Source organism: Desmodus rotundus, chromosome 2 (genome assembly GCF_022682495.2).
Source record: "Desmodus rotundus isolate HL8 chromosome 2, HLdesRot8A.1, whole genome shotgun sequence".
NCBI classification, from domain to species: domain Eukaryota; kingdom Metazoa; phylum Chordata; class Mammalia; order Chiroptera; family Phyllostomidae; genus Desmodus; species Desmodus rotundus.
This window is the reverse complement of record NC_071388.1, coordinates 145,777,490-145,791,879: the sequence shown is the minus strand read 5'-3', so window position 1 is coordinate 145,791,879 and position 14,390 is coordinate 145,777,490. Positions and strand designations below refer to the sequence as shown.

Here is a 14,390-nt window from a genome sequence, read left to right as displayed (position 1 = left end):
CTCTAGGCATTAGCTGGGTGACAATAAACTGTAAACGAAGCAGACTACCACGCGTTAAAAGAAATCATACTAGCGAATTAGCACGTTACTTTCTTAAAAATATGAGCTACACGTCCAATATTTTTAAATTGCTATATTTCACATAAAAATTAGATTTCTGAGATAAATCTGTTGAAGCTGAACAGCAGTACTACCCTTAGGTAGGACTTGTGCATTCTTATTAGACCAGCATTCCCATTCACCGGCTTAACATCACCGGTCTGGCCCCAGTAGGCACAGAAGTTTGCCAACCCTGGCCTGGAGACAGAACAATCCCAGCACCACCAGATTCAGAATGCATTTCCTCACTCAGCCATTGATGCTGGAGGAAAGGATAGCCCAAGACAAAGCAAACTGCCTTTTGCCTAGCACAGTTCCAACCACAGCTCCCAAACACAAAATTCTTATCTTGGATGAATTGGAAGAATATCTAATACTTAATATTGTTTTGATGTTGCTATTTATGATTATATTTTATTATCATGGACTATGAGGAAGTAGGTGCTTTTATTAACTTGTAAGCAAATTTGTGGATACATTTTAAAAAGATAAAATTCCTCCAGCATTCTGATACAAAGCATACAGCTTTTGTCAGGAGACTGGCATAGTGAACACCGACTTAAAATTGAAAGCCACGTTCATGGTCTTTGAGAGTTTATATCCCAGAGCACAGAACAGGGCTCAGAGTGAGATCAGTTTCACTATGTCTGAACACCATTAGACTTGCAAATTAAAACAACAACAACAACAAATTCCTAGCCATTTGCAACTTGGGGTGAGACTGAAAACAAGATCTAATAATTAGTGTCTATTTCTGAAAGAAGTGAATATTTAAAGACCACAGGCAATTAACAGCCAGGTTGTCCTGTAATCACGTAGAGTAATAATTGGAGTATAAAGTAGGGTTTCATGCAAATCACTTCATACTGCAAAACTATGGCTGTCTCCCATGTTAGGTGATTTAACCATATATTGATAATGGAACTGTTAAATTTAAGGGAAATTGCTTCATGTTTTGTTGTCACTGAAATAGACTGACTGACTATATCTGTATATTTCTGGAAAGTAAATGCAACAATCAGCTCCTTATAGTGAATCTTTAGATATTTTAATGGCCTTTGCTTTCTGAGTTACTTTGTGATTCTAAACAATGATTTTTTTTCTTTTTTTTTTAATTTTTGTTGTTATTCAATTACAGTTGTATGCCTTTTCTCCCCATCCCTCCACCCCACCCCAGCCGAACCCCCCTCCCTCCCCCATCTCCACCCTCCCCCTTGGTTTTGTCCATGTGTCCTTTATAGTAGTTCCCCTCTTCCCACAGTACCCCTCCCCCCCGCTATTGTTAGATTGTTCTTAACTTCAATGTCTCTGGTTATATTTTGTTTGCTTTTTTCTTCTATTGGTTATGTTCCAGTTAAAGGTGACATCATATGGTATTTGTCCCTCACCGCCTGGCTTATTTCACTTAGCATAATGCTCTCCAGTTTCATCCATGCCGTTGCAAAGGGTATAAGCTCCTTCTCTCTCTCTGCTGCGTAGAATTCCAACAACGATTTTTTTTATAATCACATGACAGTAAGCAACATTTCTCAATGTAAACATACCTGGTGGCCTCACGATTACTGTACAGAAGGGTTGCAGATGGGCAGACTGGGGACCAGACAAGAGAAACAAGACAAGCTCATCTTTCCAGCGTGGCTGAGAGCAGAACTCTAGCTCACCTGGAAAATGCCATCCAACCCTTAAGTGACTGAGATTTCTTTGAGAAGTCACAGAGAAACTCTTTTTATAATAGTAACATATCGTTAAGAAACTTTTATAGCTGAAAAATAAGGTAAGCCCTGTGGCTCTGCCTGACTCTACTTTAAATAAATTCACATCATAATATACTACATAATCTGAGGTTTAAGGAATATGTTTCATTGGTTTTCAAGTAAATATTTTTAAAATATGAGTATGTGTTTGGAGGTGTCTACACTTGATATCATTCTTCAATTCCCATAGCGCACTGAGAATCAGAAGATCTGGATAGGGAGCCTGAGATCTGAGAGGGCAGAGAGGGAGGAAGACGAGAACTGTCACTTGCCTGATTGCTGCTAGACCACACACTCTAAGGTCCCTGGCCAGGTAGCTCGGTTGGGTGGCATGTCATCCAGCCCAGGGGAATCTAATCCATGGCCCAGGATGGCTATTTACTTAAAACATTATGATATATCTTTGTTTTCATTAGTGTTTGTGTATTTAACGTGAGGCCCAAGACAACTCTTCTTCTTCCAGTGTGGCCCAGAGACACCAAAAGGTTGGACACCCCTGCTCCAAAAGGATGCAGGTTCTATTCCCAGTCAGGGCACACACCTAGGTTGCAGGTTCCAGCCCAATCAGGAGCATATAGGAGGCAACCAATTGATGTTTCCCTCTCACATGGACGTTTTCTTTTTCTCTCTCTCTTCCTTCCTCTCTCTCCAAGGTCAATGAACACATCCTCAGATAAGGATTTTTTTAAAAAATTACCACAGAAAGACATCCTTTGACCCACACGGAAACTGAGTTTTGTGATTCCTTGGGCAAGTAACTGAGAGAATCATACTTCAATCCCAAGTTTGACTCTAAACCACATGTCCTCACCTCTGCTAGGTTACCTTTGCCTACATGTGTGGGTTACCTGGGCCCCAAGACCCACCATCCTCTATGACACCAACAATGCAGGAAGGTGTTGACGGCAGCCAGTGTAATCAGAAGTGCTAGGGACCCTGCATAGCCCGTAGCCAGTCACACTGGACAGTGAAGCTGACAACCAAGGTCCCAAGAAATAGCACTTCTCCTTAAAAACTGAATACCTAACAAATACCTATGGAAGTGGATACAGAACTAAAAGAAGGCTCACTCTTCCCAGATTCCTCTCAGGTAAATAAAATGCTCACCCAGGGAGTCAAATGACTGTTTCCCCAAGCAATCCAGACGGCCATAGGCTACATTTTAACCTTATGTTCAAAATAGTCTGTGGTCAAATGTGTGATGCACACTTTCCACTTCTCTGTGAAATATTTCATCAAATATATACATATTCAAAACTTTTCTAGTTTGTACTTACAAGTTTATAATTAGATCTATAGATCTAAAATCATCTTTGTTGACAAATCTCAAATTATAAAATAAGTGAGTAAAATTAACATTGCCTAACTTATCTTAAAGCATCTGTTTTCTTCTTAATTTGCAAAACTCTACCTAGAGGAACCCTTCCTAACACAAACACAATGTAACTATTAAGCAGGAAGATGAGGAGAGAACAGCTAAAGGACTCTGTCTGAAGCATTTATAGAAAGTTTCCTCAGTCCTACAATATCCCTAAAAAGTTGCTTTAAAAGGCCTTAAAATGAATAAATAGTTGAAAATGAAATGCGATGTCAAATCAAAATGAATGTCAGTGTTGCTCAGTTAGCAACAGCCTAGAAGCTCACCAGCTGTCAATGCTAATCATAGCTCAGTCTTTGACTCACTGTGTGACCTATAGCAATACAGTTAACCTCGCTGATTTTGTATGCCAGCAATAAAATAGCATCACAAACTCCTCGAAGGCCTGGTGTGAGTTAGAACTCAAAGATATTGCCATGGCCCCACTTTGGGAGCTAAGTGTTAAACAAAAACCAAAATTATAAGGAAGATGATAGGATGCTCTTCAAAGAACATTTCCAACTCTGTCGGCATAATTTTAGTGCTTTGATGAAGCATGCCTCTGAAGAAACAGTCAACCATATAGCGTAGTTAAGAATAGTTTCAACTGGCCTTATCGAAAACACAGCGTATTCAGAATCTTCATCAGGCTTTAGATATCAGACACAGCCTCAACAATATTTGGTTGTATTTCAAGGAGGAAAAAAACAGTTCTTCCAGGAATCTGTGCATGGGATTCTAAATAAGAGAAATAAATGAATTATAGAATCTTTGGCATAAATTCTTAAAACTCGCACCAAAAGAAATATAGCTCATTCGACAACTACATTAGAAACTAAAGTCAGGGCACAGATGTAATTAATGGCTGGATGCTTAACAAAACTTTTTCTCTTCCTCTAGGGAACACTACTGGACCACATTTCCCACCTCCCTTACAGTTGGCTGGAAATGGTCCAATAGGTCAAAAAGTCCTGTAATATGGCAGAGCCACTAGAATAAAGGGACATAGGTTCCTGAATACAGTAATTGCAAGAAACAAGTCCCCAAACTATCCACACTGAACTGTAATGTGGGCAAGAAATAAATCTTCATTGTGATAAGCCACTGAACTTTGGGAGTTGTTTATTACACCAATTAGCTTAGTCTACAAAACACACAAATATGAGATATACTGAGCATTAAAATCCAAGATTCACAACTCGCCTGCTTTGTATGCAGTCGATAGAGGGTTCAGAATCTTCCTGTGATGGATGCGTACTCATTGTTTACAGAAAAATAAATCCATAGAGATAAAGCTCTAAAAGACAAAGCAGAGATATGACTACCTTCATATTTCACACAACTGATGCTGATGGCACTTTAAGCTGGCATGTAGAACCAAGAACCCTATTCTTCAATCTCTAGTCCTCTCTCCTCCCAAATATACATTCTTCATACGGTATCTAACAATGTAGTTTCCACCTAACCATAAAATCAACAAAAATGAAGACTGTTTAAGAAAAGCTGCTATTACAGTACTTTGTAAGGTGTTTTTTTTTTTTTAAAGAAAGGCTGTTTATGAGCCTCTGAAAAGTGCCTCTGGCAATGGAAGATTATTTACTCAGAGAGAACGAACAAGCCTGGTAGCCCAAATTGACTCAGGAGTTAAAAGCAATCTGGTAACCAAACGTGTCACATAATAATTTCAGTTCCATCAGTGCTCAAGGTAAGTTATACTAATTTCAAACCCACAGATATGCTTTAGCTTAGGAACCAGAAGAATATTCACAACTGAAGTTAAATCCTTAAAGATACTGGGTTCAAGAAGTATAGAGTTTTACTCAAAGATAAAAAGTGAAATTTTTATAATTTAAATTTCATTAATTGATATCATGTTCCAGATGCTATGCTTAAGATTTTAAGTATATATTTAGTTTTACCTTTCAAAGGCTTTATTTATTTTAGAGCAGTTTTAGGTTTACAACAAAATTGAGAGGAAAATCCAGGGGTTTCCCATGTACGCCTCGCCCTCACACGTGCACCACGGCCCAGCCATCGTCAACATCCGTCACCAGTGTGGCGCATTTTTCACCAAAGAGGAACCTACGGAATATTGAAACATCACAACCACTGAAAGTTGATAGTTTCCTTAAGGGTTCACTCTTGGTGTTATACATTCTGTGGGTTGGGACAAATGCATAATGATATGTATTCAGCATTATAATCTCATAAAGAGTAGTTCCCGTGCCCTGGAAATCCTCAGTGCTCTGCCTGTTCATCTCCCCCCATACACTCCCACCTCCTGGAAACCACTGCTCTTTTTACTGGCTCCAGAGTTTTGCCTTTTCTAGATGTCATATAGTTATAATCATACAGTAGGTAGTTTTTCCATAGTAACTTTTTTCTTAGTAATATGCATTTCAAGTTCCTCCATGAATTTTCATGGCTTGACAATTCATTTCTTTTTAGCACTGAAAAATAATTCCATTGTTTGTACATACCACAGTTCAGTTTACTTATCCATTTACCTACTGAAGGGTATCTTGGTTGCTTCCAAGTTTTGGAAATTTTGAATAAAGCTGCTATAAACATCCATGTGCAGGGTTTTTTTGTGGACATAAATTTTCAGCTCCTTTGGGTAAGTATCAATGAGCGCGATGGCTGAATTATATGGTAAGAATGTGTTTAGTTTTGTAAGAAACCACGAAACACTGAACATGCCCACCAGCACTGAAGGAGAGTTCCTACTGCTCCACATCCTCACCAGCATTTGGGGTTATGCTTATGATTTTGGTTTCTCTTCTACCATCATTCATCTGAACTTCAAGTTTCTCTAACATCTACCGGTGTCTCTGTCCAGCAGTTAATATAATTAACATTATGTCAACCAAAAGGTCAGCTGTCTAAAATAATCTGGTGATATATCCTTTTTTATTACGCCTAACAAGGCTAGGTCTATTTCAAATTTTCATATCTTATATCATGGAAAGGGAAAGAAGTACAATAGATACTGAAGACCCACTATGTGTCAGGTACTATGATCACTGCCTTCTATATACTGACTTAGTGCTAAGCAGGGGAAAGAGCCTGGCAGTAGTGACATTAACCTTACCTTATAAAGAAACTAGAATTCCAAAAGCTTTCATAACCTGTTCACATTAACAAGCTCACCAAAACCCAGCTACACTTATATAAAAGACACATTCAGGAAGCTAAATATCTTTTCATCTGGGGATCTATTAAAATAAACCCGAAAGCACATCTTACTTTGATTAGATATGATCATTCTATTCTTTGTTGCTTTGCCAATATTTTGGATTGCATCATCAATACTACCAATCAAAAGGCCCTGGTTTATTAGACTCTCTTACAAATAATGTATTGAGAGGGAGAAAGAGCCTGAAATTAAAACAATGTCCTCAAAATTCCTATGAATTTTAATTATTCATGCACTACTTTGCCTCTCATTAGCATGAATGTTTTTCCTCATAGGTTTTGATGATATTAACAGCAGAGGTAGCATAGGTTCACCTATAATTCAACTCACCTAACACATCATCACTATCATTTTTTTTCATGTTCCCTTGATTAAAACATAAAGTAAGGTGAGTAACTATAGTATTCAGTAAGTATAGTATTTAGGAAGTCATTCAAAGTATAGTGACTTGCTATCTCTTACGAAGTGAGACACAAATTTGCAAAGCACAAAGACCTGTTATTAATAACTGTTACTATATCGTTGACTTTAAGAAAGAATAAGTTTAACTGCATTGTAATTCAAGCTAAAATGATATATGAAAACAGTGATTTACCAAAAAATGTTAGAGTTTTTTAAAAAATATTTGTTTTTTAAATGGTTCACCATATAATTCTGATAAATAGCATTGTACTATGTATTAATTTACAAAAAAATACTATATTCACATAACTTTTTAGGAACATATCAGCTAATATAAATCAAGTCTGCCTTAACTCATACAAGCCTAAATAGAAAAAAAAAAAGAAACAGCAGAAACTTCAAGAAATGTATTACTTACAATAAGGGTTTAAGTCAATGCCTGGGATTGTCCGCCTTGTTATTGGCTCATCTTCAGACCAGAAAGCAAGGAGAAAAGAAACAGAAGGGTGTTTCCAGAAGAACTGTTTTCTAGCCATTCTCCAGCAGTCTCTGATGAAGAACATACCATTTGCTACTAACCTCAGTCTTCGCAAGGTGTCCCTGAATGCAAGAATCTCCAGTGACAAGAACAACTTTGTTGCCAAATACAACCACACTCTATATTCATGTAATCTGGGAATCTAATAATAGCTAATCATTTTTTAAAGCTTATTATGTTCCAGAAACTCTTCCAGGCTTTAATGCTCTTCTACAACCCTATGGGGGAAGTACAGGAGGTCCTCAAATAATTTCTTTTTGTTATAACATAATGAGATGCCATAGGAATGTAACTCTTTTTAAAAAGTTAAATTTACTGGGGTGATATTGGTTAATAACATAACTTCCAAGTGTACAATTCTATAATCCATCATCTGTATATTGCATTGTGTGTTCACCACCCAAAGTCAAGTGTCCTTCTGTCTCCATATAGTTGACACCCTTTACCCTCTTCCACCTCCCCCCACCCCTCTTTCCCTCTGGTAAACTTCATGCTGTTGTCTGCGTCTATGAGTTTGTTTTATTTATTTGTTGCTCTCTGTTTTACATCCCACATATGAGTGAAATCACAAGGTTCTTGTCCTTTTCCATCTGACTTACTTCACTTAGCCTGATACTCTCAAGATCTTAACTCTTATAATGTATCAATTATCCTATAGCAAAATTAGTTTCCTTATACATTATTCCACTTAAAGTCACAGACTCTATCAAAGACTTACTGTACCATTCTTCCCCCCATTTTACCAATGGGGGCAAACGAGGCTGAGAGAATTTTAGAAATTTGCCCACAGTCACTTAATTCTTAAGAAGTGCAGCTAGGTGTTAGATTCAGGCAGCCTGCAAAGACTGCTTTAAAGATCACGCTCTTGTGCTTTCTGCCTTGTTGCTCAGGAATAAAACATTAATTGATGGAATCTCTCAATTCCTTGATCCTAATAATATCACTCCCCACACTGAAAGGAGACCTTGATTTCCATACTCCAAAGCTCACTTCCTGCCTATGTCTGGTGCAAAAAAAACAGAAAAAGACTTTCATTCACATCCGGGCTTTGAGAAAGCTCTCAGTGGTTCTCAGGTTCCACCTCAAAGTCGGTTCACAAAGCCCACTACACCTTCACAGTGGGTAATGGAAGGAATAAACCTAACGTGTGTTACGTGAGAAGGCCCACCCTCAGACCTAAATAGGTATTTGCTACATCAACCATACCAATGGGGTTGAAAAGAAACCCACACTATCACACCAATGTTTCCAGTTAGGGCCTTGAAGGTATGAAATAAATGTTGAGGTTTGTTTTTTTTTAATTTTCAAAAAAACGCCTTTAGTCTATTACAAAAAGACAAAAGCTTAGAGGACTCTTCTGTTAAATCTGGGCACTCCCACCCTAGTGTTGCCCCCACTTCCCCCACCAGCCATTTCCCCTGCCAGCCAACCCTATTCTTCCTCCTGAGGAACCCCCCTGAGGCACCTCACATGAGCCCTGACTTTAACACCCTCTACTCTGGCCCTCATAAATTGTTTACTGACTTAAAAATACCTAAGGCCTTCTCTCTTGATTTAAATGACCCTCTCCATCTACTCCATCCTCCTATCAGCTTGGATTAGAACAAAAAGGGTGTCCCATGAAATTACACTTTTCTCTCACTAGGTATTAAGGAATCACACGTAGAGCATCCTGTCCTGAGAGGAAGATTAGGTGTCTTCTAAGTCCTTTCCCATTAAAACTTTATTATCAAACAGACCTATAGTAACTAGGAAGTGACAAACACCTTGCTCCTGAGAATCTGCCCACCACTGCAGAAGCTGTTTGCTTGCTACATTCCTGGTGGGACCTAAGTCAGAGCTAGGATATGCATACGCTACAATTAGCCTGTGTCCCTTGGCATGTGGCTGGTCTGGGCAGAGGAAAAATCAAGAAGCCTTGTGGAAACTTAGTCACCTACTTGTGGTTAAGGAAATTAGAAGGCGGGGGAAGGGGTGAAATTAACAGAAAGCCTCTGCAAGACCCCTCAAAAATCCCCTACATACGAAACTAAAGGGGGCCTGTAATGGGGATGCATTGTGGCCACAAACCTCCTCCCCTGCAGGTGGACACAGTCAAAACTCAGCCAACATTCATCTCCTTTCCCCTACTAGCTTCTGCACTGAAGTGGAGATTTAGTTTGCCTAGCTCCAAAAATGTATACAATAATGATAATAACAGCTCTCTCCTTAGGCCATCATCTTTATCCCTTGTAAATCTGACTTCATTTATCTCAAAAGGAATAAAAATCTCTAGGCTCCACTAGGGTGAACAGTAGACACTATTCACCATTGAAACACATAATGTACATGTCAACAATGTGCTCGGATGAAGGAAGTACTACAAGGTAAAGTGAGAGCAAAAAATCGTTGCTATCACCTCTAAACCCCAACCTGCCCCCCAGAATTGCCAGCATCTCCACAAGTGTCTCTATTGCTCACCTATTCAAGCAACTGGGTAAAATGAAGTGGACCACATCTTATCCAATTTAATTGTGTCTTCTGTTTAATTAATTTTTTTTTACAAAGTATATGGATAGTTTCCCTTCTATTCCTTCCTTGCAAATATAAGCTAATTTAACTGACTTGGCACCTAAACACTTACAGAATTACCCCATCATCAAATGTGCTTTCACAATTGATCGGCTTTTAGAACCAATCCATTGTATTTAGGATGCAACCTCTGTCTGTATTTTAGGAAGGAAGCTTTGTATTGGGCATATCAAATGAGCACCAGCTAGGGGTCAGGGGGACAGAACTGCGGATACAGAGACACCACCAAAATGTGCCTGAACTTAAAGCCAGGAGATGGCTCTCTCATACATCAGCATCTTGGGCTTTTGACACCGACTCACTCTTAAAAGAGGGGGATTTATCAGCTGGAATCATCCTAGAAAACTGGAAAAAATATATTAACACAAGCCAATACTATAAAGTGTTGTTCTGTTTTAAAAAATGAAGCATGCCTAGTCACATTTAAGGCCACACTTCTTAAAATTCAGCCAAATAATAATATCAAGGGGCAGATTTTTCTTGACTATTGAAGTCAGGAAAATTTCCCCCCCAGAATGGTTCTGATTGGCAGATATCTTCTGAGAGTAGACAGCTGAGGCCTGTGGTCATTTTATGTCAGTGGCTCAGATGAGTTGGTCTCCTTTCCCCCCTCACTCCTCCCCCAGACTTTTTTTTTTTTTTTTTTGCTAATCCCTGTGGCTACATCTCAACCTGCTACCCAAAATATGCTCATAGCAGTAGCTTAAAGATACAGGAATCATCGCAAAAGAATGCACACACTTGGATGCTTATTTTATGCAACTCATTGATTGAATGTGCCTATGATGATTTTTCTCAAAAACACTTGTCAGCTTGAAATTATAAATGACTCGAACTGCTGGTATCTGTTTCATTTTGGCTATTAGGGTGGTCAAGATGTCTAATGCAGGAAGGAGAAAATGACAAAATGTCCCAGAAATCAACAGACCCTTGCTTGCCTTGATTTTATTGACTAAAATTCACCACTAACTAGACTGACTGGAGAAAGTATCAACTGTTTATTCTGTTCTTTCAGATTAAAGAGAAATCAAACATTAAAAAGAAAAAAAGTACAAAGTTAAGTTATAAACTCTGAGGCAGAACATGGCTTACTGTGGTTAAAAGGCATAAACCACGTACAAATTTAGCAACAACTCATCATATTAAATGTCGCTACCTTTGCACTGGCATTTCCCAGTGTCGTTACAGATCGCACTGGTTAAGGATGGCAGAAGTAATCTAATCCATTAAAGCCCAAGTCCCAAACATAACTGCTCTTCTGAAATAGCCTCAGCAGAAGTCATATCTTTTCACACTCACTTTTAAGGAACCAAGACAACATTTTAAAAGAGAGTGTGCATTATCGAGTAAAGATAACTTCCATAACAAGTTAGTCAATTAACAATAATTGAAACATATACACGTGGAGAAACCTTAATGTAACATGATCATAGTTAAGAATGAAAAAGACTAACATAACCTGTTCAATATTGCCCACCTTTAGGAGGAAGCACTAAAAATAAGCTTAAAAAAAACAACTATAAGCCAGAGAATTGATTCTTCCTAGTATGTGTTTTTAAAGTGGTATTTCCCATTCAGGACATGGGACTCCAAGAAAGTGGCTGGCTCCACTGCCTCCTATCCCAAAACAACCAAAACAACCAGTGCAAGACAACCACGGCTTAAAGGTTTTCATAAAAATGTAGAAAATTAGTAGTTCATAGATAATCCAGCTATAAATAGCTACCCAATTTCTTTCACTGCCATCTTTGCTTTGGAAATGCACCACCCAGCTGGGCGGGCATGGGGGGACTTACATTGACTAGGGAGGTGGCTACCAGCATTTCAAGGCTGAAAAACACAAAACTATTCACCAAAATTATTTCCTGGCATTAATTTGAACTATGGGAAGGCATGGTTATAGTGCCTTTTTTCTCCAAAGGAAAAAAAAAAATAAAATGAAAATAAACTCAGCACTTTAAATTATTTGGAAACTTCATGCCGATCTCATTTTCAGGGTTTTCTCATAAAAATTTTACCAAATATAAAGTAATACTACATAACTAACCATTTAAAAATAAAACAAAGGTTCAAAGTTCGGCCTTTTACACAGGCTCTTTCTTTTCCGTTTCCTTTCTTAGCTGCCTGCCTTCTAATAAGACAAACTTCTGGCAGGGACATGGAAAGTATTCAGACATTTGGAACAATTAAACAAGAAAAGTCTAAATGAACAAACCCTGGCACTTGGAAATGAAGCAGTTTTTTAAAACCAAAAAGCCAAACCAGAGGCTACATTATATAATGCTTTCTGATAAAGAAGTTAACTTTGAAAACATGGGATACACACAGTTCTTGAGGATCATAAAGGCAGTATTCTAAATTAGTGCCTTTCGCATCAAGCTGACAGTTTCTAATAAAATCATTAGCATGCACATGCCCCTTACATTGTTTTTTTTTAGTGTATAATCTTTATTATTTTTTTCCCATTACCATTTGGTCCCCTAATACCACCCCCCCCCCGCCCCTGCAGTCACCACCCTGCTATCCATGTCCATGAGTCCTTCCCACACATTGTTCTTTAACTGATCTAAGTTTATAGTATAATCAGTACATACACCATTACTTACTTGCTTCCTTCTGTAATGAGCAAACTGGGAGAGGCCTAGGACAGTTGCAAGAGCACCTCCTCCAGCAAGAATAGTCCCTTTCACTGCCTTTTTAAATGCCATTTCTTAGCCTACAAAAAAAAAGGGGCGGGAGACAAAAAGTTAATTAGGATTTTTACTGCACTAACAGCCCCAATAATAAAAAGAGACTGTACAGGTAATGAAACTACGTTAAACTAGAAAACATAAAGTAAGGAAGTTACTAACATGCCTATTTGAATATTACCATTCAAAAACAATAAACAAAAAAATCCTAGACATGGGAATTGACTATACAAAAGTCATTTTCCAACAGGAATAAAAGAAATAAAAACAAATTAAGGGACATCGGGGATATTTACATAGTATAAAGTCAAGAGAGAAATGTCATTTCCGACAAAACTGCATGCTGTCCTTGCAGCTTTGTTCAGCCACTAATCCCCTCCGCAAGGAAAGGGTGGAAGTCTTCCGTCACTCAGCATGACAATGAACAGTCAAGCCAGCTTCAGGTTCTTTGGCAAGTGTTTAACTCAAATCGTGGTACACCTCGCTGAGTGTGCTTCTCCCCTTCCTAATGAGGCTCTCAGTAGAGCTCAAGGCCCACACACTCACATTTCCATCTCTCTAAGAGTCTCCACTTCACAGACAAAAAGTCAAAGGAAACCATGCCTCGGTCCTTTCTCAAAGTGCCATCTTAGCACCGCTGTACTTCCTTTCACTGAAGAAACTTAAAAAAAAAAAGTTATCTCTAGCCAGAGTGGTATGACACCACAATTTCAAAGGAAAACGCTCCAGACCAAGTACTCTTGTGCTCACTGTACATTTCTGAAGTCTTGCATTGTGTTAGCTCTTGACTGTATTTCTTCTCACCTTTTTAAAAAAATATTTCTACTATTACACTCATGAAATTTTTTAAGTTTTTTGAAGACTTAAATATCCTTTACTTTTCAGAAACCAAAAAAAAAAAATCATAAAAATGAAAATCCGACCAAAACACCTCTAGCCAGCTTTTATTCTGCTAAACAACAAAAAAAGATAACACTGTGTGATCACGGGGGAAAAAGTTCTAACCTACAGCCAGTATTACCACTAAGGCTTTTACGCACAATTACAGCTGGCACACCCACATCTTTCAGGGAAGTCTCTCCCTAATTTTCCTGAATGAGCGGAGGTGTGACCTGTCTGGACAAAACACCCGATACTCTACGGATATTTCAGAACTCAAGAAGGTATTTAACACGAAGTTAGTTTTAACCTAGGTATCGTAAAGAACTTATAGTATCTCAGCGTAAATTATGACACCTCAAATGTTTGGGTCCTTAAACAAAAAACAGCACTGCAGTTGGTAACTATGATCCTGTGCTTTATTTTGGAATACTTTATTTTGGAATACTTTAAATAATATACTAAAATAAAAGTTGGCATTTCCTAAAACTTCATTTTTACTCTGATCTCATTCCTTCTGACAAATTCCTAAATTCTAAGACTCATCTTTATTAAGATTCTCACCAGAAAAATATTTCACATGTATCTGTTCTCTGTGGCTGGAGGTCTCTTCTCTCTCTCTCTCTCTTTTTTTTTTTAAGATTTTATTTGTTTATTGTTAGAGAGAGGGGAAGGGAGGGAGAAAGAGGGGGAGAGAAACATGAAGGTGTGGTTGCCACTCACATGCCCCCTAACAGGGACCTGGCCCGCCCCCCAGGCATATACCCCACTGGGAATCCAAATGGCGACCCTTTTGTTCTCAGGCTGTATTCAGTCCACTGAGCCACACCAGCCAGGGCTGGAGTTCTGTTCTCAACTGTCTCTTCTCTTTATCAACCATCCCCTCACCCCCAAGTTACGCAAC

General features: G+C 38.5%; 1 protein-coding gene across 3 annotated transcripts in view; it reads right to left on the bottom strand.

Annotated features, from left to right (window-relative positions):
- Nucleotides 1–14,390, bottom strand: part of GPD2 (glycerol-3-phosphate dehydrogenase 2) — a 129,166-nt gene that overhangs the window by 87,932 nt on the left and 26,844 nt on the right. For 2 of the 3 annotated variants that reach the window (XM_053918684.2, XM_024579930.4), the window contains exon 2: nucleotides 12,524–12,633. In XM_053918684.2, the coding sequence (XP_053774659.1) occupies nucleotides 12,524–12,625 (102 nt within the window). In that variant the 5' untranslated portion in view covers nucleotides 12,626–12,633. Of the gene's footprint in view, nucleotides 1–5,129; nucleotides 5,293–12,523; nucleotides 12,634–14,390 lie in introns of those variants that run through there. The other variant, XM_045187391.3, reaches the window with a different exon arrangement.